Source organism: Chelonoidis abingdonii, chromosome 3 (genome assembly GCF_003597395.2).
Source record: "Chelonoidis abingdonii isolate Lonesome George chromosome 3, CheloAbing_2.0, whole genome shotgun sequence".
NCBI classification, from domain to species: domain Eukaryota; kingdom Metazoa; phylum Chordata; order Testudines; family Testudinidae; genus Chelonoidis; species Chelonoidis abingdonii.
This window is the reverse complement of record NC_133771.1, coordinates 153,410,690-153,438,320: the sequence shown is the minus strand read 5'-3', so window position 1 is coordinate 153,438,320 and position 27,631 is coordinate 153,410,690. Positions and strand designations below refer to the sequence as shown.

The window sequence follows — 27,631 nt, the reverse complement described above, 5'->3', positions numbered from 1 at the left end:
AAACAAGACTTCTCTTTCTGTTACTTTTTTCTTCCTTCACAAACACAAAGCGACACATGACACACATAACAAACACTGTGTCACTCAAGAGAGAGTTGAATAAATGCTGAGGCACCTACAAAAAAACCAGTATGTGTGTCTATTTGCTGATCAATTAAATACTTTTAAAATGAGTGCATTAATGTATTAATGGAATAAAATCTGAAGATATTTCCTTATTATAATAATTAGTATTTATAAACAATAATTACATTATTTTGTAAAATTAAATGAATTTAAAACATGCTCCCTACATTTAAAAACATCTCCCTATTTGCTTTTTCAGAGACAGAGATATAGTTTCTCTGCACTATAGTTTCCTGGCACTATAAATTTGTGAGAATATTCTTTCAAAAAGTAAAGTGGTATTTTAATTCTAGATCAAATCTTAAAAAAAAATACATTTAATCAAACAAAAACAAAAAGCAACTTATCCAATCTCCTGAAATGTCCAATGTTCCCCTTTTTATTATTGATAATATTTCCATTTGAAAAAGAACATTCTTCTTCATTACTCCTTTCCAAGCTTCTCTATCAGCCGTATTCAACATATAACACAGCATTTATTACATTAAAATCAGATGAAACAATGACTATGATGTGACTTAATGTAGTATTATATCTGCACTGCATGGTAGTGAGTGAGACAGCCTCTGTTCAAATAATCTGTAGAAGCAGCAAAAACAAAATAAAAATAAAATTACAAAAATAACTCAAAATGTATCTTCAAGCATGTTATATCCCAGTTTCCCTCCCGCCCCCTTTAATATAAAATTCTCCATTTAAAAAACATTCTCTAACCTCAGTAGACACACTTGGGATTAGGATCAACTTCTGGGATGATCCTGATCTCCATGAATAATTAAGCTATCTGTGAGCTGGTGAAAAGTAGACTAGTGATCAAAGTCACCTGAGAATAGTGTCATTTTACTGTAAACAATGTGTGTATGTCTAACAAATTAGGTGTAGACTAGAAAATAGGAGCATCTACTTTTGAAAAATGATATGTGATCTGTGTCTTAATCATAGGCAGAAAGCTGATAGGGTTTGGGCCATATGAAAGACAAAATAAACTAGTACACATTGGGTCAGGTCCTTTTATCCTTACTCATGTAAGAAGTTTAACTAAACTTACTGGGGCTATTCAGGTGAGTAGGGCATACAGGGTTTGGCTCAGAGACAGAATTTTCCAAGAGAGGGCCCCAGACTTGCAATCTGATCCATAAGCAAGAACTGTATTGCCTTCGTCGAGTCCCACTAGAAGTCAATGGGATTTTGCTAGAGTGCAGGACACCCAGAAGGATCAGACTGCAGGATTGGAACCTACATCTCATGATCTTTTATACCAGGTATAAGAAGAGTCACTAGTGCACATACAAGAGAAAAAGTGAAGTTACCAGAAATTCAATCCTGAATTTTTTTCCAAGTACCAGTTCCTTGCCCCCACTGGCATGATTCCACTACCATCAGGATGATCTTGAATGCACCATGTATGTGAGGTGCATAGATGGAGGACGCCGTTTTGTTTCTGTATAAGTGCCAAACATATACAGAGCCACTGGGCCCAGACAGAGAAGTGCTTCCACTTGACAAAGTAAGAGTTTCATGTAGAGCCCTTTCTACTATTAGTAAGGACAGACCTGCACATTGTGGGAGCAGGAACATTCTCAATCTAATGCCCATCCAAATACCAAGCTGTGTGGTAAAAAGTTTTTGGGTTGGGACATCTGATCTTGCCATTCTCTTGAGTCACAAGATCTGGAAGGAAAGGAATGCTGATTGTCAGGTGAGCTGACATGTGCATGGGGAACTGGAAACCAGAACTGCCTTGGCCATCTAGACTTGATGAGAATGACTTATACTCTGTCATGTCAAATCTTCCACAGTATTTAAGCAAGCAGTGGGATAAGAGGAAAGGCATAGTTTACCCGGTCTGTCCAAGGAAGTAGGAGTGCATCACCTGGAGAACTGGTCCTGAACTCCCCTGGACCAGTATATGTTGCATTTCCTGTTTGTCTGAGAGATTAAAAGATCCCAGGTAGGGGTTCACCAATGAACTGTGTAATTCCCATTCATGGTTGGTGATAATGTACCTGCTGAGGCTGTCTGCCAGTAAATTATGGGTTCCTAGGAGGTACACTGATGATAGGGTGATCTAGTTCTTGATATACCAGTTCCACAGATTGACCACTTCCTCATACAAAGGATTGGATCTCACCTCTCCCTGTTTATGTAGAATATGGTTGCCATATTGTCTGACATTATGAGAATGTAGTGAGATTGGATTAATGGTAAGAATGCTCTGCATGCTTCTCAGACTGCTCTGAGTTCCAGGTTTATGTGCATCATGATTTCCCAGGGTGTTGAAGTGCCCAGTGCTGTCTGACCACCCATGTGAGCCTCCTACCCTAACAAAGAGGCATCTGTGATTATTGTCCTGTTGGGAGGATGATGCAGGAAAGGAATGCCCACACACACTTATGCTAGATCCTCACACAAGGTCAGAGAGGTCCTTATGTTGATGGAGATTGTCACTACAATGTTCAGTCTGTGTTTGCTCAGTACATATCCTGTTTGAAAGCAAGCCAGTAGGCAGCACAGGTGGAGTCTGACAAACGGCTTTAGGTAAGTACATGACACCACATGACTCAAGAGTGCAAGGCCCACCTAGCCCTATGCCTGAAGGTTGTGTATCTACTAGTCTGCCCATGGCTTGGAATCTGTCCATAGGGAGATCAGTCTTTGCCTTGACTGAGTCTAAGGTCACGCCTATGAATTTATTGTCTGGGTCAGAGTCAGGATGGATTTCTTTATTTTCATAGAGACCCCTAGGGATGTTAGGAGATGGGGCAATGATGCTATGATTTCTGGATGTGCCTTGCCTGTGAGAAGCCAGTCATACCGATACAGGAAGATAGTGGAACCATCCTGTCTGAGATGTGCTGCTACTAGAGAACACTTTCATGACGACTCTGGGTGTATTTGCAAGGCTGAATGGGAATACCCTGTAGTGACAGAGGTTGTCACCCACCACAAATCTGAAGAGCGAGCAGTGATGTGAAAGTAAGCATCTTTCATATCAAGAGTTATCAGCCATATGTCTTTTTCTAGGGTTGGTACAATTGATGCCAACGTCAATTTTATGCGAAATTTTATCTTGCAAATAAAGATACTGAGTCACTGCATGTGAAGGATAGGCCTGAACCCTTCTGTCTTTTTGGGGACTAGAAAATATTTGGAGTAAAACCCTCTTCCTTGTTATTGAAGGGGTAACTGCTCTAATGGTCCCTACTGTAGGAGGGGTTCTACCTCCTGAAGGAAGATCTCCTCATGGGAGTGATCCCTGAAGAGCAACAGAGAGAACATGATGGTGTATCCAGAGTTGATAATATCCAACAGTCATTTGTCCATTGTTATTGTCCTCTAATTGTGGGAAAATCATGCTAGGCATCAACCAAAGCAGATCTTGGAGTCAAGTGGAGATGACACCAGAAATGGTTTGAAGCTCTCGAGCGTCCCATCAAAAGTATCTTTTAGTTGGACGGTGAGGTTGCGGAGCTGCAATACAGAGGTGGATGGGGCATTGTATCTGAACTTTTGTACCTGCTACCTTTTACAAAGTGGCTTCTAAGAGCATTGGTGGTAGAAGGGCAGATGTAAAGGCCTCGGCTTGTAAGACCTTTTGTGGTACTTCCTCTTTGGGGCTGTCATATATATGCCCATGAGGGCGAGGTTTACCCTGGAGTCTTTTAACAAATTTAAAGACTCATATGTCTTCTGGAGGAAAAGACTGATTTTATCAAAGGGCAAGTCCTGCATGGTATTCTGTATCTCTTTGGGGAGCCCTGAAAGATGTAGCCAAGATTCTCGGTGTATCACTATAGCTGTCACCATAGATCTTGAAGCAGTGTCAGATCAAACGGAGCAGAGACAGGGCGCCATCCAGGAGTTAGTTGTGGATTCTTAATCTAGACCATTTGGTTCCAGCACAAATTAAGAGTTGCAAAGAACAGCTCTAATTTATGCCCTCAAGGTCTTTACATCAGTGGAGGACAGAACGTAGTTCCCTCCCTCTCACTTGCTCACTCCCTCCCCTTAGCCTGAGGGTGATATAGGGCTGGTGGGGGAGGTGGCTACGCCAGCAGAGAGATCCCCTAAACATGGAGAATTCTCAGTTGTCCATCTCCAGCAGAGTCAAATGTGGAAAGGGCAAAATCATTTTCTGCAGACACAGTTTGCACCTGCAAAAACTGATCCTGCTTTTTTTTTTTTTTTTTTGCACCTGTGATTAATGTGAACAAAACTCTCCACAATTGGAGGGCTAAGTACATGATTTGTGCCCACAAAAAAGGAGGATATAACAGGCCTCCTCAAAAATGTGGCATACGCTGTAGTCCATAAAATGCAGCCTATCACGTTTTTAATAATCCAGGTTCCTGGGATATCAGTAGAGAATCCTTAATTTTAACTAGCCAGACGTTGCCATTATTGAGCCTCATGAAGTCAATGAAAATAACCCCCTTTGAAGCAGTATAAAAACTATCTTCCAGGTTGTCTGACTATGAACTACGCTAGCTCATAAGAAAATTTGCAGGTTTTAAATGATTAGCATACAATGCATCACATGCTTTCAAATTTTAGGGTTGGCTATCAGTAACAATCACCAGTAGAAGATTCAGTTCATTCATGGTATGAAATGGAGATGTTTATATGAAATCCATGTGGCCTATTTAAATTTGCCCTCCAACCCCCAACTTGGATTATGAAAAAATAGAAACTATTCTCTTGCAGCGATCGACTTTAATAAGGGTTGTTGAAAACAGGCTATTCATTAAAAGGGTGATGACTTCTTTTCTTTACTTTAACATTTAAAGTGAATTTAGTGCTGATGAAAGGTTCCAGACTAAAACCCAATATTAATTCTCAGAGCAGGCGCTCATACAACACAGGCAGTGACAGTACAAGAGTTCTGTATTGAAATGAAATGAATTTTAACCTCTCTTCTGGAGGGGATACCTCTCATTCATACCAATTTAATCACTGGTCTCTCTGATGAGACTACCAATAAAAGTACCAATTAATGTCAGTTGTGAGGTGGCCACCTGCACTCTTGGAACCAGGCCAAAACAGCCTACATATTTCATATAGGACATTGAACATAAGGTTACACTACTAATATGGAGTTGGAATCAAATTGGTAACCTAAAGGGGAAACAGTTCTGTCTCTCTAGACCAATCTCTATGGCTATCCAGTCTCTTTAGAGAGATGATTTTGGTTCCTCTACATGCATTACTCTGCAGGGGGGAAAATCCCTCTTCACCAGCAGTGGTAAAACCCAAGACTACAATGAGATTATTTTTACTTCAAAAATAAAAATGTTACTTTTAAATTTGTCACTTGCTGTAAATATATCCACATGTGGTAATATTTATATAATTGTGAAAACATCTATCATACAACTCTGACCACATCACATTCACTTTGCCCACTAATCCATCTTTTCTAAGTATACTTGTAACATTCCAAACATCTGAGCAGCTTCAAACAACCACAGTTTGAAGTGCAAAGAGGGGAGGGGAGACAAAACATTCTTTGGGATTCTCTGTTCAGTTACATTGGTTTTAAACCATTGCAACTCCATTGACTTCAGTGGAGTTAATCCTGACCTACATGAGTGTAATATGAGAGGCGAGTCGGTCTGAAATTTCTGCACTAATACGAAGTTGGGAATCTCCCCATAACATCTCCACTATTGAAGGATATAAGGCGTGTGCTTTTGTCCTACTAAACTGCAGGCTGTCAGACCTTAAATAATATCAACATGTACAGAAAAGCTACGCTAGTCATTTTTAGGCATTTCTTAAATGCATCTGTCACAGTTCAGAGTAACTGCACCTGTATTCCCCCTTCATCCACAAGGGCACCCACTCTGGGCTCCTAGCTCCTCACCCATCACATCTCTTGGATGGAGACCCACATTTCTTCCTCCTGACCAAGAAATCTTCCAGGCTGCACAGTTCCCTAGGCACACTGTGCTATCTTCAGAAAACCAGACTGCCTAGAAGGTGAGCATCTGCACTTTGCTTTGTCTCCAGAGCTATGAACAGCGTAATTGCCAGCAGTTACAAGTTGCCATATAACTCTTTCTGAGCAAGCACAAAAGCTTACCAGAGGTTACTCTGAGTCCAGCCTTGGGATCTGGTAGGTGTCTGTCTTTTCAACCCTTCCACGAGGCTTGCTCCCCTATACCTTTGGACAGAAGTTCCTGTCCATTTGACGGGTCAGAAAGAAGGCCCTGAGTCAGTTTAAACTCATGATATTTATCCAATAGTCCTTTCTTTCTCTGCTTATCTCTGGAGAATTCAGTTTGAACTAGTATATGCAAGCCTTCCGAGCAAGGGGCATCTCTCTGGGGGGGGGTACAACCTGGCTGATTTCCCTTAATTACCACCCACTAGCTTTAATTCCTGGAGGAGCTGTGATAACCCTTCCTCATGGAGTAGAACATAATCATACATAAACAATTCATTTAAACAATGGATCCCAAAGATACTTAAACTTAATTCAATAAGGTCTCCCAAGGATATGCAGGAAATTGCCATATCTGTCACCACATCAATAATCATTTCCTCTCCCTGCAAAACATGTGCAGTTGGACTCATAGTTCTTAGGAAGCCTGGGTGTGGAAGGATATGAAGAGAGTACCAATAAATACTAAAATTCTTTCAAACATTCTTAAAATAGTGGGGATTTTTTGCGAAATAAGTGTCAAACTGAATACGTGTGTGTTGTGGTATAAAGGTTTTATAGGTATTACTTTGGGAGGCCCTGCATAATTTATTAATTGCTTTGCCAATTTCAAGAATTATTGTCATCCCAAACCTATGCCATTCAAACCTTGGTACCACAACACACCATTATGTGTTCTCTACATGTATAATAGCAGCACAGGTTTATTACCAAGCTTTAGGTTCACTATATGATCATTCTAAAAATTTCCCTATAGCAAAAAGCAAAAATAAATTTATATAAGGATGATAGACTTTTGAAGAGTAAAAATTATGTCAAATAATCCCAAGAAATACATTAATTTTGATCTTACTAAGAGTTTCTTTTTATATAAACAAACATGAAAATAATACTATATATATAAAAATATAAAAGTAGAGATGTTGCAGTTAAATAATATGAAAGTACAAGATGTGTTACTTTTACCCTATTGTCACATTCAGATCTTAAAACAATCTTTAAATATTAGGGATTAGGATGAGATCTTTGGCAGATTTTCCCACATCTGTTTATTGTGTGGTTTCTTGTGCCTTCCTCTGAAGAATCAGCTGCTGGCCAATGTCAGAGAAAGGATATTAGACTAAAAGAACAGTGGGTCTCATCCACGGTGACAATTTCTATGTTCGACACTTTAAAGTCCCTCCCTACGCTATACAGAACACCCATACACTGTTCATTAATATTAATAATTCTCTCTGTTTATTAACACTCAAAATAAGAGTCCAAAACATAAATCCATACTTCAACTGATAGCATACATTTGGAATGTTAAATGGGCATACCTGGTACACATGCATTATTGTATCCGCTCTTGCCACTACAGAAAAAGCCCCCTTCCATGTTTTGACATCAGGGCAACACACGTACACAGTACTCTCCTCCTTCCAAGTTCTGAGTCCACATGTTTCAGTGGATACACACAGCTGGGAGGGCAGGAGTGTCACACGTATTGGCTATCTGGTTACTTAATAGCATGACTGTAGTGGCACTCTCTCTTTAAAGGCTCCACATCAGTATGCTCCGAGAGCTGGCGGAAGCAGTTGTACCATTAATGCAACTGCTCCCCTGCCATTATAACATTCTCCCACCAAAATGTAGTTCCCCTGCCTGAAAGTTTCTAGAAGGCCTGTTGGAAGCTTTGTATGGAGTAAAAAAGTAACAACGAAGAGTGGTTTGAAGCAGAGATCAATGCAGCTGTGCAACACAAAGCCACACAGGCACCCTGAGGGAGGATCTTGAATCATCAGGAGCAGTAACTACACTATGGAGTCATGTTACAAATCCAGCACAGTGCACCTGCTCTCCCCAGTATCTGAAACATGAGGAGGGTTCCCTCCAATTATGTCAGTGAGTAATACTACCACAATACCAACTTTTCTGGAGAAAGTTTGTGCAAATAATAAAGTGAGAATGATCCCTTTCAAGTGAATCCCCTTTGGCATATAAAGAAGGATCCATGAACCAAACTCTTCTGGGCCAGTTCAGAATCATGAGTAATAGCATGAAGGGAATTTGAAATTTCTTGACATGGATTATGTTGAGAAAAAACAGAAAGTTCTGCTGGGGGATGGTGTCATAAGTAGATAGGTAAGGGTTAATTTTCTTTTACCTGTAAAGGGTGACAAAGGGGGAACCAAACACCTGACCAGAGGACCAATCAGAGACCTGGATTTTTTTTTAAGAGTCTGGGAGGGAACTGGAAACTCGGGGTCTTTGTTGTTTTCCTCGGCTGTGAGTAAACAAGCTTTTCTTCTAACTCCATCTTCTCTCAAATATTCTACTACCAAGTGTGAGTACAAGGAAACCAAAGTAATCGGCTGTGATGTGCTTTGATTTGTATTTACATGGGTGTTGATTTGCTGGACTGGTTTAACTGGGCTATCTTTTAAATCAGGCTGTTTATTCCTATTTTCTTATAAGCCATATCCCTGTATTGAGTTTCTTAATGCAGAGTGTAGTATATGTAAGTCCTTTTTTTTTATACAAAGTTTTCTTTTTAAAACTTGTGGGAGTTTATTTTCCTATTGAGGCAAAGGGGAGAGAAATTTCTGTGCTCGGAGCTCTGTTACATCTGTGACAGGCTGGGGGAGGAGGGAAAAGCCCATGCTCAGTGGGTTACTTTCCTATTGTCCCAGGGCGGGAAAAAGTTACGGGGAAAGAAAGAGAGAGAAAATCAACTCTGTTCTCTTGTGATTGAGGTTTTTCTCTAGTTACTGCTACGAGACAAAGGGAGGGGTGAATCTCTTTGTGTGAGCTTAACCAGGTTGAATGCATAGCCTCAGGAGGAAGTAGATTATCCTCGCTGGGTTGTATTCAAGGAGCATAGTAAGGCATCGTTCCGGCGAACCCAAGGAAAGGGCGGGAAGCTGGGGGATGAGATAGGGAGACCCAGGGGCCTCTGGGTCTTGTGGGGTCCCCCAGGGATAAGTTGGGGCGACTGGAGGGCTGATAGGAGCCAGAATCCTATCTGGTGGCAGCGAGATAAGATCCAAGCTGGGTATAAGCTTGGGGAGGTTCACAGTAAGCACCCAGATTTTGTACGCTAAAGTCCAGATTTGGGACAGACGCTTACCACAGATGGCTTTAGAAACTGATGGGACATGAGGTCCTGAGTGACAGAGTTTGAGTAGTGAATTAGGTCATGGGAAATAGGTGACATGCAAGAGAAGGGAGGGAAAGACTGAAATCCTGGAGTCTAGGGGAAAGGAACCAAGGGACTGGTGATGAGTGGGAAGGAAAAATATACTACGCATGGAAATAATCAGAAATGTACTAAAAACATGCACATCTGCAACAGGGTTTTCATCCATTCAAAACAATTTAATCAATGTTTACACTTGCACTCATATTTCCGAAAGTACTGCAGCCATTCAAATCTATCCTGTACTATTCCAAAAGTATGAATGAATAAAAAAAAGAGCACACATGGCTTTCTTGAGCAGTTCAAGAGCATGGTCATGAGGCTTCACTCATACTACTGCACTTCTTCAGCAAGTTGCAAATATTAATACTCCCTTTGAACAAATTATCATAAGAAAACAACTTTTAAGACAAATTTGATTTAAAAACAGACTTCAGCCAGTCTGAAAAAATAAACATCTGCATTCACTCACTGCTGCCGTCAAGAAAAATGTAGCTGTAATAAGTGCTTGGGATTGTTTTTGACTCTTTTGCAAAGGATTGATTAGCATGCACAGTAACAAAAACTGTGTTTATTATTATGGCTGATCCCATCAGAGACTTTAGGCCTTTGCTATCTATTGGCCTAATCCCAATCACTTTGCTGGTGCAAGATCAGGATCAGGGTCTCACTGTGCCAGATGCCATACAAAGACATTTGTGTCACAGTCCTTACCTCAAAGAGTTTACAAACTAAACTGAGATAAGACACAAGTGAGTGTGAGAACCAAAAAGAGGGAAAAGGAAAGGGCAAGGAGTGACAAAAATAAGATGAAGCAATTACATAGGTTAACTATTGCACAGCTTGAAGTTTCTTGAAGGCTCCAAGTGGTGAGTACAGATGTTTCCTTGCTTAAAATGGCAAGAGAATGTCTTGTATACTGTATTTTTTAAAAAGTGCACAGAAAGATGTCTGGAATGACCCAGCCTTTCAAATTTTTTTTTTTTAATTAATTTAGCCGTAAATGTAAGCCTTGTATCTGTACTTGGCACTTGATACTGATAAAATACTAGCTCCATGAATGGAAATGGAACACTAAGAATCTGAGGTTGCTGAAGCAGTGGATGGGGGGGAAATGGAACGGCAACAAATAACATTCTGTGTAAATCCATGGTGTATGAATAATAAGCAATAATAATAGAATATGAAAGGTGATGTGAGTGCCTCAAAAACTAGAAAATCTGAATTACATCCATTACAAAATATTACATTACAGTCCAGCTTAACATTTCTACACTAAATGGAAGGTGTTACAAATACAGCAAAGATACAAGTACTTTGTCAAATATAATGAAGGTAAGAAATGTTTACTAATGGCAAAATTTTAAAAACTGATGCACATGGCAAACTCCCAAGGTGAAATCACCCTCCCACCCTGATTTGCAGGAGGCCAGCACAAAACCTATGCAGTACTTAAGACACACTCAAGCCTTTAAAGTAGGACTCAAATGGGACACTTCACCGGTGTATAGACCTTATTCTGTTTTTGTGCCACAAGGGTGCATTTAATGCCTCATGTAGGGCTTCCTCAGCGATGCACTGTTCTTTTTGCGGTCCTCCACAAAGGGTGAATTTCATCTTCAATGGGCACACACAAAAGTTTCCATATGCGTGCAACTTTGACTTGCCTTCATTAGAACCATGATTTTGCCCCACTCGTTTAACTTGTGCAATTTGTGCAATTCATGCACATTCACTTTTCCATGCTAAGTTTTTAAAATTTGGACCTACATTTTCTAAAATTATCAAGAAATTCATTGATATCCATATACCTTCTGTTCCATAACTGGCAATTCCTAGAACTTTATAAAGAGTCTATTAAAACGGTCAAAAATTTCAAGGCTTAATTTTGACAACTGACAATGGCATAAATTCAGTCCTAGTATAAGCTGATGCACCTCCATTTAAGTCAATGGAGTTGCATTTGATTAAACTAAGCCTGAATTTGGCCCAGGATCTAGACACTAGATATCTCTCAATCTGATTTCACAAGGGAAAGGGGCTGAGATTACTTGCCTGTTTGCCAATGTGTTTTCTTATTATTATTCAACATATATTAGATTTTATTCACGTATTTCAGTTCAGAACCCGAAGCCAGACAAGCAGCCATGGCAAATCAACAGCTTGTGGTTTTAACATCATTTTTCAGTTCTGATCAGAAACAGCCTAGTGAAACCTAAAGATTCAGGTTCAGTTGGCTCTCCCCAAAGCTGATGTGAAGAAAATACATTGCTACCTTTTAATATATCAGTGAAGAATTTTTCCAAGTGAAATGGAGCTTTTTTCTAGCATAGCACAACCCAATCACAACCTCCCCCAACCATGTCATTTTCATGTAACCGTTACATAAATAGCCTGGGTGAAATCTTGGCCCCACTTAAGTCAATGGCAAAACTCCCACTGACCTCAGAAGGGTCAGTATTTCACCCCCTAAATCTGGAACTTTTGATTTTGCTCATTTCCCAATCCACTTTTTAAAGCATGAGTGTAAATTTTCTCAAAGAATTTGTAAACAAACAAGAAAACATACCATTCAGATTTCAAACACAAGGAGATAGTGTGGTGCGAAGAGCTTTTCGTGTCCATTGTCCAAAGACAGAGCACTTAATTATAGGGGTATTGACATCCAAGAGCCAATGACAGATTATAATGGGTGGGGAAAAGGTATATGGACGGGTGGAGGTAGTAAGGGACTTGGAGCAGAATAAACCAAAAAAGCATAATGGTAGGGGCTGGAATCAGGGGAGACTATTATTGGTAGGGCAATGATAGCTGCTTGTTTCCTTGTGATTGTCCTCGGCTCAGAGGTGACTGTTTGAGATAAATCCATTTGACTGTCTAAGTTATCCGGCCATGACAAAAGGTGTGTTTTCACCAGTTAAGGAATTTGTCAGACTCTTTTTTGCACTTGGAAATCCAAAGACAGCTTCTTGTTTCATCCAATCTTGGCATGTACTTGAGATTCAAACGAAGTGTGTGCAAAGACATTTGGTTTAGCAATAACAAAATTACAGCTGTTCAAGGTAATGTGTTTATTTGAATATGCAATGGTGTAATCATTATAAGATAAATTCACTCATCATTCTCGCTTTCAGTAATCAGAGCTCAGATATATTGCACATATATTTATGGATAAGAGTGAAAGCTGCATTCAGGAAAACAAAGTATTACATTCACATGAAATTTTTGTTTTGTTTTGTATTAACTTTCAGGATGGATGTTTGATATGTTTTCTGAATGACTGCAGGTGAAGATTTTGTAAAATTTCCACTTGTGGTTTTTAATATGAATGCACATCCAAAAAACTGTGCAATGTATAATACAATTTGATGAGTGCTATAAAAAACAAATGTGTTTTGTCTCTGTAGAGATGCCCTTCAGTCCTGAAGCTGAGCAGGCGATGGAAACAAGTCACTCTTAGTCTTATCTCAAGCCAGCCCTAGTAGCGTCATCTCATGACCAGTTAAGGAACTGCAGCACAATGTAATTTTTTAAACTAGCATATCACTTCGATTAGAGCCACAAGGTGAGATGGCAAATTTGGCTAATTAGTCTAAGAATTACTATAAATGTGCCAATGGGACACAGGTTCCATAACCTGAGGCTTCCTAGGACCAGAACTGTCTTTGGCTTATGGCATTCGCTAATGAATATGAAGACAGGAAATAAGTGAGCAATTAAAGTATTGCTTTATTTACACAGGGAAAATCAAACCAGACCCATTGAGGAATGAGACCATTGAATGAAATCCCTAGGAACTAAGTCCCATCACAAACCTTACCACCTTCCACTCTAAGTGGCAGGGACAATTCTTTGACCTTGCTTTTTCTAAACCAAATGCAACACGACACGTACATTAAAAAAAACCCTTACCAAAACAGGATACCCCACTGCTCACACTTCTCCCCCTACAGAGAGGATGACAGAACAAGGGCATTCAGCTACTACGGTGATGAGTGCAGTATAAGAACATATATAGAACAGAGCAGAATAGCTAATTTTCTACTGGACATGTGTGTCTCCTTTTAATAGTTTGAACAGAGGAGGCAAAAAACTGAATATGCCGGCAGACTGAACCACGCTCTCACGTCAGGATTAGGATTGAGGCCCACTTGTGGGTCATTGTGGGAAAGTTTACACTGCTGTGGATAAACAAAGAACTTCATTCTTCGGTGCACTAAAATTCACTTTATAGAAGGAAATACAACAGAGAAAATTAAGAATCTTCTGTTGATACCAGCAGTAAATGGTCCCCTTCAAAATCAATTTAGCTAACACTTTTCATTGGTTCTTTCAGATTAGGTCACACAATTTTTTAAATTTTGTTTTAATGTTGGTCTTTTTTGTGGGAATGGAAGCAAAAATTGTTACTATGAAGTATTCATACACTAGGACCTTTAAACATAGAAAGAACTCACAAACTGGCTTTACATTCATTAGTTTTCCTTTCCTATTTATCCACACAGTCCAACATCTCAAGAAAAGTACTATGCCTGGCCATGGCTTCGCTACTGCTGTTATAGTGTTGCTGCATGACTAAATATTTCAAGTATGGTCATCATTTGTACAGATTAAATTTCAAATTACCAGCTAAAACAGAGAATAAACTTCTGTATGCTGAGCCTTGAACCTTGTTCTAAAGCAGACTGACAGGCAAATTGAACTTGCTTAATCACTGCTGCAATATAGTTAACAGTTAATCTTCCAAACAAGCTGTTGCGAATTTTAAAATTTTCAAGGGTCTACCAGGTAAAAAAGAAAAAAAATAATCTGGTAGCAAACAAAGGAAAAGATAATAAAGTTCAACAAAAGGGAAATGGTAACTACTGCAAGAACAGCAGAATCAAATCTTTTACCAAATAAGGCTATGTGCAGTTATGATTTTTGCAGTCAGTGTAATTCAAAAGAAGCCAACATCATGGGCAAGATCCACACCATAATGGGTGAGATCTCTTCTGGCATAAATCAGTGCACCACCACTGACTTCCAACTGAGATATGCCAATTTTCACAAGCTAAGGATCTGGCCTGTAGAACTTATGACATAAGAGAAAGTAAGCAATGTTTGAACAAAACTCCATCTATTTGTTGAGTACACAACTTCAGCTTGTCATAACTTTTTCACTTCCCCAGTACTGTGACAGACACAGGTCTTTGAGTACTTTACAAGATTCTCATATGCTTCTAAATAGCCACTGTATACAATCCATAAAAAGTCTGATCCAATACATTATTAATACTACAAGGAGAATCAAAAGGCTCCTACATCATCATTTCATTAAGGACAATAATAATGAAATATTGTGCCTGAACTAAATAATTACTTCAGAAACAGCCTACTCATTGATTAGAACATTTAAAGGGACACTATTAACTTGAAAATCAAATTTTTCTTAAAATCACTGCTCCCTTAGCTATGTCAGTAATGAGAACTTTAAAAAAAACTAGCTGAAAGATGTTTTCAAATCAGATTTGTAATTCTCCAGTTTTACAACTTGTTTTCATATGCTAATTCCTATACAGGCAGGGTAAAGCTCACCCATAAGCAAAGGATGCACACAAAACCTTTGCACCAGCTACATCCCACTTGTAGACCTCAAAACAATGCTTTACTCAAATGTAAGTGGTGCATGGGGCTTGTGTGGGTCCTCTGTCCAGGGGTAAATTTCACACTTACAAAGTACTGGAGATCAGAGTGTAATCATGAGGAAGATGAAAATACATTAAATAGTGTGTTGCACTTTTGGTATTCTCACTGGACCTTTTGCAGCAGAGTGGCCAAATGAATAACAATACAATTATAAAACTAAATACTGAATGTGTGACACAAGCAGCCAGAAAAGTTTTTAAGTCCTTTTCCACTTCTATCCAAACAGTTCTACAAGCTGTTTGTTTGACTTTATGCTTCCTTCTAACCTGCCTTCCCTGGCACACTGTCCTTATATATGTCATCAGTCTTTTCACTCCACTTTTATATGAAATATATGCCTGACTGGTTGTGCTATTTATTTATCAGCATTAACCAAACTATCCTTGAGAAGTTTCCTCAGTTATCACAGCTTTACAGTATCTCTTGAATCCTGTGGGATTCCACATATAAAATGGAGCAATGAAAGCGAACTTGGGCACCGTATTAAAAAGCAAATGGCAGCAACACAAGGAAAGAAAAAAGATATGATTTAGCATCCTGTTTCTTAGTAATGAAATCTGGTGTTCATTTTCTTTCTTCTATGCCTACACTGACTTTTTAAAAGCAATTTCCTTAAAAACATTTAACTGCAACTCAATGCTATTGGAGCTCTTCTCATAAAAGACTACAGTTAAAAATTGGCTCTCTTACAAGTCACATTTGTGTTTTAACTAAGAGTTTTCTACAGTACTTTCCAGAACTGTTTTAATAAAAAATAAAAATAAAAATTAACCTTTAAACTAAAGAGGCAACACAAATTAATGAACAGTACAACTCTGAAAAAACATGACTTTATTTGTGATAAAGTATTAACACTTACCATTTATATACTGCTTTATATTTTCACAGAATTTAGTAATTATCTAGAAAGCCAATTAAAACAATGATAATTACATAGTAACTCATGTTGCCACTACTATGTTCAATTGTAAGAGCTCACTGCTTCATAATGTAGTGCCCAAATGTCTTTTCACTGCTCTACAACATGTATTGAATCACAGTGGGTTCAAAATGTATCTTCAGGGATAATGCATAGTGCCTGCTTAAGCATTGCAAATGCATCTATCACCATAGCATCTAGGGACCAGATCGTATGGCTTTACAAATCTGTTTTCTGACATTTAAGCTGTGCAAAACAATTGTGTAGTTTTGAGCAAAACTACGTGCATTATCTTTTCTCAGGGGCATGAGGAAGATTGCGTATCTGTCATAAAATACAGGATAAACACAAAAGAGGGCAAAATTTGAGCAAAATACTTTGTGCTTCTGCTTGGAGGTTTCTGTCTATAAATCACGGAGGAAGGCTCTGAAGTTGTTCAAACACACACCTAACCTACACATATTACTGTAGGGTTGTCAATGTGATAACACTTTTTAATAATATAAGCATATAAATGTGCTACACCATCATTCAGTACTGTTCATAAAAGCATATAAAGCATACAAGTTGTTTCTATGACATCACTTATTGATAATATAAGTATTTGACCATTATTGCAGTGGGTATATAAGTATATACAGATTGTTGTGGTCGGTGCTGATATTTCTGACCCCTATGCCTGTGGGACACTGAGAAGGATGAGACTCATTAACAGGGGCACCTCTATGTTTTTTGCCGCCCCAAGCACGGCAGTCAGGCAACCTTCGACGGCATTTCTGTGGGAGGTCCGCCAGTCACATGGATTCGGCGGTGGTTCTGCAGCTGATCTACCGGTCCTGCACTTTCAGCATACCCCCCACCAAAGCCACGGGACTGGCGGACCTCCCACAGAAATGCCACCAAAGGCTCCCTGACTGCCACCCTCACGACGACCGGCACGCCGTGCCCCACCCCTGGCACACACTTGCTGCGCTGGTGCCTGGAGCTGCCCCTGCTCATTTCTAACCTGTGACATTACAAAACCATATCAACAGAGGATCCCTGGGTGCTCCTTAGTAACCTTTCAGTGTAGGGGAGAAGATTGAGAAAACGTTTACAGGGACCAAGAGAGAAAAAGAAGCAGAATGGACTAACAGCTTCTGATATCATAGGTGAGAACAGTTCACCTGCACCAATAGCTCTAAGGAACAGAGTCTGGAACTCTAATCACTTTCCCTACGAGCAAAGCATCAGTCCCAGAGAAAGTGAGTGTTAACTCCAGAGTCTGGGGAAGCTGCAGGAGAGTTCTCATAAGTATTCACTGGATTGCTCTGTACAATACAGGAGAAGGGAAAGAGTTATTAAGAACCTCCCCTTTCCCCCAAGGGAGAGCACATTGAAAGAAATCTTCTCCAATCCCCCAGCACAGACCAGATGAAAGAAGAGATGACTAAAGGGGGATATGATTGAGGTCTATAAAATCATGACTGGTGCGGAGAAAGTAAATAAGGAAGTGTTATTTAAGCCTTCTCATAGTACAAGAACTAGGGGTCACCAAATGAAATTAATAAGCAGCAGGTTTGAAACAAACAAAAGGATGTTGTGAAGGTCAAGACTATAATCAGCTTCAAAAAAGAACTAGATAAATTCATGAAGGATAGGTCTATGAAAGGCTATTAGCCACGATGGGCAGGAATGGTGTCCCTAGCCTCTGTTTGCCAGAAGCTGGGCATGAGTGACAGAGAATAGATCACTTGATGATTACCTGTTCTGTTCATTCCCTCTGGAGCACCTGGCATTGGCCACTGTTGGAAGTCAGGATACTGACTAGATGGACCTTTGGTCTGACCCAGTATGGCTGTTCTTATCTTCTTAAGGGAATGTGTTTGTGGCTGTAAGTAAGGGGAGGACAGAACAGAGAAAGAGTGAGACAAAAGGAGGGGGGAGAAAGAAGAGAGAGAGAGAATTTGAAATGGAAGTGAAGAAGTGGAGAGAGAGATCGAGGAGTTGTGAAGTATGACATAAAAGGGAATGGGAGAACAAGGATTCTATCCTTGCCTCTGCCACAGTCTTCCTGTGTGACTTTTGGCAAGTCACTTAATCTCTCTTGAGATTGCCATCTGTAAGATAGGGATAGTATTACTTCCCTACCTCACAGGAGTATTGTGAAGAAAAAATCATGAATGTTTGTGAGGTGCTCAGATACAAAGATGATAACTACAGAAAGCCTATAAATAAATAAAAAATATTCAGGGCAGGGCTTGAAAGGGCTGCAGTATGTGAGGCACAGGGCCACACACTAAACAGTGAAGTTAAAAATAAAATACTGAATGGTTGCCTCTTTTACAGAGCTCAATTCAGATAATGTTCGTGTAGAAAAAATAGCATGTGACCATATAATTAAAGGTTGTATCATAAGCACAATGGGGCAGAATTAAGATTGCATAGACCACCTTAATTTCTGCATTTCCTAGCTTTTGATGTTTCACTTTACAGATGTAATGGTCTTTTAGTGAAGTTTTTTTAAATGGATTTTCCTACTTGTTTTTTAAAAATAATATAATGTGTAACTATTTGCTAGATATAATAGACTGTGTAAAGTGTCTAATGAATGAGGCAGGAGCCCTTGCTGTATTCTGTATGCATGCTTCCATACCCACCTACACAGACCATATAATGCAAGCCCCTACATATATGTAAGAACTGAAATTCCACTCAATTTTCTTATGCATAAATGGGCAAATCCAGTGAAATACTGAGAGAGAATCTCTTCAGTAGAAATTTCCATTCGCATTATATATTCACACATGCTTCATGCCAATGAAACATTGGCAGTTTTTTTAGTCTCATTGTGTAATGAAATCCATGTGCAAGGTAATTTTTTTTTAAACCAAATTTCACTGTCTCATGAAAAGACACAGCTACAGTCTAGGGACTATCTCCCTTAAAAATATCAGGTTTTCATAATTACCAGATAATGTCCTACAGCTCTTCAGAAAGGTTGCAATTTTTTTTAGTTAGCTGAAAATTCATGTTTTTCCCAATCTGTATATTCTTGAAAACCAGTCACCCATTTCTGGGGAAAAAACTTTCAGAAGAATTTTGCTCCCTGCCTAAGAGCTAATATACCGAGTTTCATCTGAAAAGATAAAACACTGAGCAAATTTTAGGAAACTGAAAATGAGCCACTAAAATGGAAATACTTGGGAAATGTTATTATAGGTATGTGTTCTGCCTAAAATCCTAACTGCAGCAATACAGTATTTGCAAAGCTAAGGTTGAAAATGAATATAAAACTAAAGTTTGTTCATCATGAGCAATAAAAGCTCATCCACAATGTAACAGAACAACTGCTAATTTCAAGCTCCCAGTAAACAATTTAAACTTGCACATATGTATACATTTTTGCTGCTGTCTCTAAGGCGATTACACTTAGCCTCAATAACAACCTAAAACAGCATTCTGATTTTTCCCTTGTAATAGGTGCCTATTATTAGGAGTAAGAATTAATTGTTCAAATAGGGCATGTGGAATTATGCTTTTCACTTATGGGATAGATGTTTCTTTAAAACGTATGGAAAATTTGGTTTTAAAAAATAGAAAGATAAAACATATTTTCTCTGACCTAAACATGCTGTTTTCATAGCTGCACATCTTCAAGAGAAAATGATCCCACAAAGCACCTGCATGTATCATTCTGTAACTTTGCACTATGCAGCATTAAGCAATATCAGAACACGGTTTTTTCAGCCAACAGCACAAATAAAATATACTACAATTTTTAAAAAACAGGAGAATCTGACAAGACTCAGATAATCACTAGTTTGTATGTTAGGAGAATGTCTTGAACAGGACAGGCTTAATTAAATATGAGACACCTGTCAATTTATTAGAACTGGGATGTTTGTACCACACAGATCATCATTAAAACATGTACTTTAAGCCCTGAATCAGTCAAGACGGCCCTGAAAATTAGGGACCACTGAAATAACCGATTTTACAGATGCACTGGTTCACCCTGGTCTTGTTCTTAACAAATATTTTAAATTCATAGGCTAATTATATTTGTAACTGGAGACCAAGAATCTTTGCTTAGATCCTAGTCTTAATTTTTATGAAGATAATTATCCTGAGAACAACTAAGCATGCTTCTGGTTTGTTTCTAACAAATACTGTCTATAACATAAATGTATGAAGTAGAGAAATGCATTATGATGAATACACCTAAATTAATAAATATCTATACATGCGCAATCACTTATCAGTATGCATTTCCAAACAATGTTCCCCTTCCTTTCCACCGAATATTATAATACACTGCTTTTTCTGAGTACTTTTAAGAAACTACTGTACATGCTGAATCAAAATATATCTGGCCTCAGGCCAGGAAGGAAGGTATTTTACATGTTTTAACAGGTCGATTTCCACTCTCTCTCAAAGTTTTCAAATATTTATCAAGAAATCAGATTTCAGAACATCTTTACACAGCAAATAAACTAGGGAAGTGCCCACCCTCAATGTTTCCTTTCTATAAAAAATAAAGTCAAATAAGGAAATTGCTTAGCTGGGGCAATTGCCAAGAATTAATAAATACCCACATTAACAGCAAATGTCAATTACAAGTAATTAATTTAGCATTTGTTAGTAAAATCCTTTTTTTTTTTTTTTAAATGTCTCAGAATATCCACACTTCACAATGACATCAATGCTGTATTCCTCTTTTTACAAACCATGTTTTTACAGCAAAAGAAAACGTATGTTATACTAAGGTGCATGTTATACCAAAGTGCATTGTCAAGGAGTGTGCTTAGATTTCAAAAGTTTGCATCCACAGCAAGGTAATCTAGTAACAGTCTTAGAATGACTGCTCTGTACTTTGCATCTTCTGTCTGGATGTATGAGAATAACTGGATTCCCCCCCCCGCCCACCTTCAGAAACTGAAATGTAGTGCACTTTTAAAAGGGCAACACTGGCCACCATCAATGCTGCCTGACATTTTGTTTATACTAGTAAGAAACTAAAATTATAATGTGCATATCTATGATTCCTTGTGTGCACATTGGCAAAATAACTGATAAAAAAGGTATGGAGGTAAAAATACTATGGTATTTTCATAACAAAAAACCCGCTCTCAGCAGCGGCAAGAAAATGTTTTTGTGAAATAAAGAATTTAAAGTCAATATGCCATACCTGTCGCTACATAGCAAGATTTCTTTTAATTTATAGAAAAAAATATATGTGCACAAGAGATATTACCATCATTATATTATATAGTGCAGTTAAACTAGGTAAACTCATTATCCCACATATTATTTAAGATTTGTTTCACCATAACTTATCAGTTTTAGGTTATAGACTAGTATACTGCAGATACTCATTCAACAAGTATGGAAGTATGAGCATTAATAGTAACATGACTACTTCCCACAGAGAAATTACAATATGTCAGAATTCTTGATTATATTTCTAAAATTTCAATATTCTGTTAAGATATTAGATACATAATAAATCTGCTTTATTCACAGCACAAAAAGGGCAAGAGTTGTAAGCTGGCAACTCTGTACTGTAATAGAAATGCAGAGTCAAGCAACTCTCAGACAGAGCTTTTCAGCATAGTTTCACTAACTCAAACTAGTTTTCACCTTCATTTACTACAGTTTAAATAAATAGGGGGAGAAACAAACTTTTTTTAGTATCTGACAAATCTTTCAGAATGTATTAATCCAAGCTTTGAGTTAGGGGGTTTTCAGCAGAAGCTGTAGTTCAGTACACTGTAGTTCTGCAACTGAAACTTTAGATTATAAATGCAGTTCTATTCTCTTTAGGACATCCGGGAAATGATCAAGAACATTTCAAAAGGAAACCAAAAACCTTGACTGACATACAATTGCTTTTACTTAAGCACAGCCTCTCCACACAAAGAGTAACAGATGCGCAACTGGTACTAATCATTAAAAAACTTCCTCTCTCTGTTAGCCAAGAAAGCTAAGGATAAGTATGGTTTGAGGGTACTTACCTACTCGGAAATTAGTGGCTGTCAGGGTGTCAGCTGCATGGCCATTTTCACTAATGAGGGTGGTGGTATTTCCCTTCTCACAGTTGTTCTGACAATTGCCCTTGGTACAAGTCACTTTACAGATGCTGGGTGTAAAGACCACCTTGATGCGGCCAGTGTGATTTCCCACTGCAAGCAGAGGCAAAGAAAAAAAGAAAAACAAACAGATCACTTTGGTATCCATTGATTTCCTTCAAACGATAAAAAGAAAAAAGCGACAGGTCTATAGGAGGAGGAAGCCTGCAGTGCTCTCTCTCATCGATCTCCAGTGGTGTCTCTGGAACGGGAGTAGGAAGCTTAGCAAATAGAACTCCGGGATGCACTCCAAAACCACATTTAAAGTCAAGTCACTGGAGTAGGATTAGTAATCACAATGCTGCATTTTATTCACAGTCAGATAAAGAGCAATACCAAGGGCATGACAGCTTAAATAGCCAACTCTGACAAGCAGATGTAATGTAAAGAGGCTGACTGTGCACCTAGGGGTGAATAAACTCGTGTCCCCCTGCATACTTTTCCCGTTTCTGCACTTATTAAGTCACTATTTGTAGCTCAACCCCTGGAAATGTTTTAGGCATACGGCATGTCTGAAAACATCTGTCTCAAATCTCCTGGCACACCAGCCTGAAGTGATCAAACCCTGTGATGCAGCTGCCTGGACCCTTCCCCCCTACCCCCCTTTACAGTTTTTTGGCACTATTACTCCACATGGATTTACATATTATAGATTGAGTTTTGCAATCAACTGTTTATACTTAAACAAAGGTGAAGCAGGGGAAAGGCCTAATAAGTATCAATAGTTTAAAGTACTACTTTAGAGCTCTTATAAATATAATAAGAGAAAATCTGCCATCTTCCCCTTTTGTTTGTATAGGGTTTTTTTTTGTTTGTTTTTAAAGGTAACAAGGATTGAACATATATTAATTTGAGTTTAAACTCAGGTCAAATTCATCCCTCATGTAAACTATTTGACTCAGGTAGGTTTTACATTATGGATATATTTGGCGTCTCACCTGGATGTTAAAGTCAAAAGCTAAATCTAAAGAAAAAGAAAAAAGCAAAGAAGTGATTCTGTTTTGAAACGATTTCCAAATACAATTTCTGTTGTTTTATTTTCAGTTATTACTATTTTGTCAAGTACTTGTAAATATATTAGGATACATTTGTGAAAATTGTCCACTTCAAATTTTACATTTAAAAAACAATTTTAGCTCCACAAAATGAGAGACATACAGAGAAAAAACATCTCTTTTCTTATACTGCCCCAGCAGCAAAGGCAGTCGGGTTACCCACGAGCAGTTCAATCTACTTTATGAAATACCCTCTAGGTAAATATTTTTTGATAAAGCTCAGGAAGATGAAGAAAATTTTCCCACTTCAAAAGAATATAAATTTATATTGTTTCTGGCTCTTTATAAAATAAATTAAAACAATTGTGCCAACTGTCTTTTCTGCAACAAAGGACATTATTCTAGTTGACCAGCAGCTGCATTACAGATGCTTCCACCTTATCCTAAACGATACTTAAAAAACAAGCATAGGCTAGAAATACAGAAAAACAAAGCATCTAGTCAACTGTCTGATTTTATTACTTTTAATTAATTTAAAGGCACTTTAGATTTTTCAGAAGTTAAGCCATTGTTTATAATAACTGCTGATATACCTTCCCTGACAAACAGAAATCAAATGGCTTGAATTGTGAAGACTTCCAAAAGACAGATTTAAAAACACCTAAGACAGTTTCACAAGAAATATTAGTGTTTTATATTTTATTTGGAAGATTTCTTTAAAATAAAGTTATTGCCCAGGAAAAAAAGACTTTCTATTTTATATTTTGAAGACATTTTTGTAACAGGTTTCCTTTATGAAGTGATCTAAGTAAAAAAACATGCTTAGTTGAGTAACAAAAGTAGGTCCCACCTACACTGTAAAAACGACTGTATTGGGAGACTCCCATTAGTGTCCCAACTCAGTTAAAATACAACTTGGCTTTGCCAGTATAGCTGAAACTAAACCATGTTCTAATTGTATTCCGGAATCACTGTACAACACTGCCAAGTCCTGAGCAGTACCACAATTTGGGAACAGAATTAAAATACAATTTGATCAACAAAATTATGTTTACTATGCAGCTAATAAAATGTCCATGACAGGAACGTGTTGGGGGATTGGTGGGCCTGACTCTTAGGATTAGACCCAACATTCAGTTAGCTCTCACTTCTCCAATTATAAATTTGCAGTCTACCACTGCTGTGTGTGTATGTCTCTCTCTCTCAGGATGTAAAGTGACAAATGGTGATTAGAATAGTTGTACAATCTTTTTGATAGATTACCAATTCATTTCTTCAGGGTATCCCTGGAACTAGCATTCTTCTTTTCCCTGCCTGGCTGGCAAGTACCCTTAGCTTCTACTCCCTCAGCCAAACACATGGATAGGGTGTAAAGATGGAGAAAGCACCCCTGTAGGGTGTGTGTTGAGCATCTGTCTGGGGAAAAGATGGGTCTCATGGACCACAGGGGGAAAAAAGAAAGACAGACAAGAGATACTCTTATAATTATGGACCTTACTTTCCCTGCATATCCTCAGGTTCAGATACAATACTCATGAGCATGATATATATCCCTAAACAGAAGAAAGGGGGGAAAAAGAGAAACCACAAACTTTTATTCTGAAAGAAGGCATTTGGCAGAAACTCTGCCAGGTGAGCTCAGAGTTTTCTGCATCCTCTTCCCTTCTTCTGTGGGTTTTTCACAGGAGGGTATGACTTAGTCCTATCTGAGAAACAGTATCCTCCAATGCTTTCTTAGTAGATTTGGCAGAGTTGATGTTAAAAACAATAATTATTTCAGGCTTGACAAAGTACAGAACAGCTATGGAAGCCTTGACACCTTCCTCAAGTTTGCTTAATTTATAGTGTGGGAGGACAATGCAATTTAAGGTAAGGCACACACCATACTTCATCTTTACCTAATGAACTTCAGAGGATAATGCCATTGTGCTATTGACAGGAACAAAACTAGAGCTTCTACTTTTTCAAACAAATTTATGATAATGTATGGTGGTAACATCAGCACCACAGCTTAGCTCATGTTCTTTATTTATAGACAGAAGTATAGTGTAGGCATCTCATGATCCATTTGAAAGAAAGAGATGGAAATGGAAAACCTTGCTATACAACTGGCTTTCCATTTGATGTGCTCATGATAATATAATGGCAAAATAGGATAAGCAAATGAGCCTACACGAAGAAGAAAAGAGGCTCCAGGAGCAGATAATGGAGACACGGCAAAGCTATCGAGAAAATTAACAGTAGAACTAGAGAGGATTTAAAAGTCTTGATTTCCTCAAGGTAGAAGAGGCAGGTGTAAACTATGTCTTCGGTCAATGACTGAGTTATAAGGGGATGGGGGGCCTTTAGGAGTCCTTGCGGTGCCTCTTCAAGGGTATAATGCACAGAGGCTGCTCTAGGTATAAGCAAGGTAGGCAGCTGCCTAGCACAGCCAATTCATGGCAAGCTCAGGTGTGATCTGTAGTGGACTAGCCTGCTGCTGCACAGACTCACTGTCCACATACACCCTGACATGCATTAACAGTTCCTTATTGCACTTAGGGCTTGGCTACACTTACAAGTGAGAGCGCATTAAAGCAGCCCTAGGCGCCTTAACTCCTGAGATGTCCACGCTGAAAAGGCAAGTAGAATGCCTGAACTCTGCAGCAGGAGCATCCTGGTAATCTACCTCTACAAGAAGCATAAAGCTTGCTGTGCCCTGGCTGAAATGCCTGGACGTCAGTGTGGATGAGGTGTTGCATTACTGAGCTGTGATTGGCCTCTGGAAATGTCCCATAATCCCCTGACTGGCCACTCTTCTCATTGTTTTGAAATAGGCTGCTGGCATGCGGATATCTCCTTTCAAAGCTCCATTTCTGACAACCAGCAAGGTTATCTGCTCCAGGACAAAGCAAACCATTAGTGTGGAATTCTGCTGTTGTCGGGGGGGGGGGGAGGGGAGAGGGGAGTCTGCCGCTGTCTGAACTTGCAAGACAGCATGCTGACACTCTCAGCCCCCCCAAAACATTCTCTTTCCCCCCCCACACACACACAGTCACATTCCACCCCTCCCCCATTTGAAAAGCAAGTTGCAGCCATTTGCACACTGAGATAGCTACCACAATGCACTTCTCTTCGTGGCGTTGCAAAAGCTGCTAATGTGGCCATGCCAGTGTGCAGGCAGCTGACAGTGTAAACACACAGCAGCGTTTCCCTGCTGCAGTCTCCGAAGGCTGGTTTAACTCCCAGTGCTCTACATCTGCACATGTACCCAAGCCCTTCAATCTAGTCCTCTCTGAAACAGTACTAAATCAAAGTGCAACAACACCTGTTAATGTGCGTCACATGTGCAGAGGCATCAGCACAGATCATGCAGCTGAAGGGCCTAGCCGGGTGAGAGCAGCCTGGGGGAGCCCACAGTCTTGCGCAGCCCTCTGGGGCACATCTCTGCACTAGTCCTTCTGCCCCTCTCTGTGCGCCCTGTCCTATCCCTATCCCACCTGCCCCCCCTGGGGTCCTGCCCTCTATTTTTCCCCATGCCCTGATGGTCTCACCCTAGCCTTCCTGATTCCTGTCTTTTCCCCCTTGTCCTAGCTCATTTGCCACCTCATCTGCCCTCTGATCATCTAGGGTCTGTCCCCTTCTCCTATCCTCCTACCCTTTAGAGTCCTGCCCCCCATGTCATCAGTCTCCTTCTCTAGCTTTCTGCCCCATCTGTGCCCGTCCAAACCCCCCTGCCCCTTGATCTGCTCCCTCCCTCTTTGTTACTAGCTTTCCCACCCATCTGCCTCCATGTCCTAGTTTCCCTCACCCGATTTATGTCCCACAGCATCCTGAACCTCACCCCATCACTCCTCTGTGTCCTGGTCTCTCCTGGGCCCTTGCCCCCATCCATACCCCATGTCCAGAAGCCAGTCTCCCTGGTATTATCCCACGATTGTTCCAGTCATATATTGCATGCTGCCCCTTCCCCTGCTTCATATCGGGCCCCCACCCCCAGCCTGGTGCTCTTGCCCTCTTCCCCTGCACCCTAGGGTTTCCTTCAGATTGACATCCAGAGGAGTTTGCTTGGGATGGGAGGGCCACAGGCCAATTAGGGGTGGGGCAGATGGAGCCCCATGCCATGAGTCCCAGCATATGGTGCTCTTGAGGCTAGACTGCTGGCTCTCTGGGGTGGAGGACCCCAGTGCGGATCCTTCCAGGGCAGTTTGTGCGTGGAGAAGCATGCTACTATATTTGCCACTCTGTCACCCTGAAAGAAGAACTGACTTGGAGGGAGGAGGTGACAGGAGGCCACAAAGGGTCACTCCTTTCTGCATGGGGTATCCCTTTTGAAATGAGGGTGCTGTTTTAAAGGATTCCCAAATACTTTTTTTTTTTTTTTTTACCAGATGGGGGAAGGAGTCATAATACACAGACATTGGTGAAATTAACAAGCTAAAAGGTATACTTGAAGGTGGCGCCACCACT

At 39.5% G+C, this 27,631-nt stretch overlaps 1 protein-coding gene across 1 annotated transcript in view; it reads right to left on the bottom strand.

Moving 5' to 3' along the window:
- LOC116819066 (latent-transforming growth factor beta-binding protein 1-like) overlaps positions 1 to 27,631 on the bottom strand; it is a 159,000-nt gene that overhangs the window by 12,045 nt on the left and 119,324 nt on the right. The window contains exon 5 of the mRNA XM_032770472.2: positions 22,074 to 22,241. Within this exon, the coding sequence (XP_032626363.1) occupies positions 22,074 to 22,241 (168 nt within the window). The remainder of the gene's footprint in view (positions 1 to 22,073; positions 22,242 to 27,631) is intronic.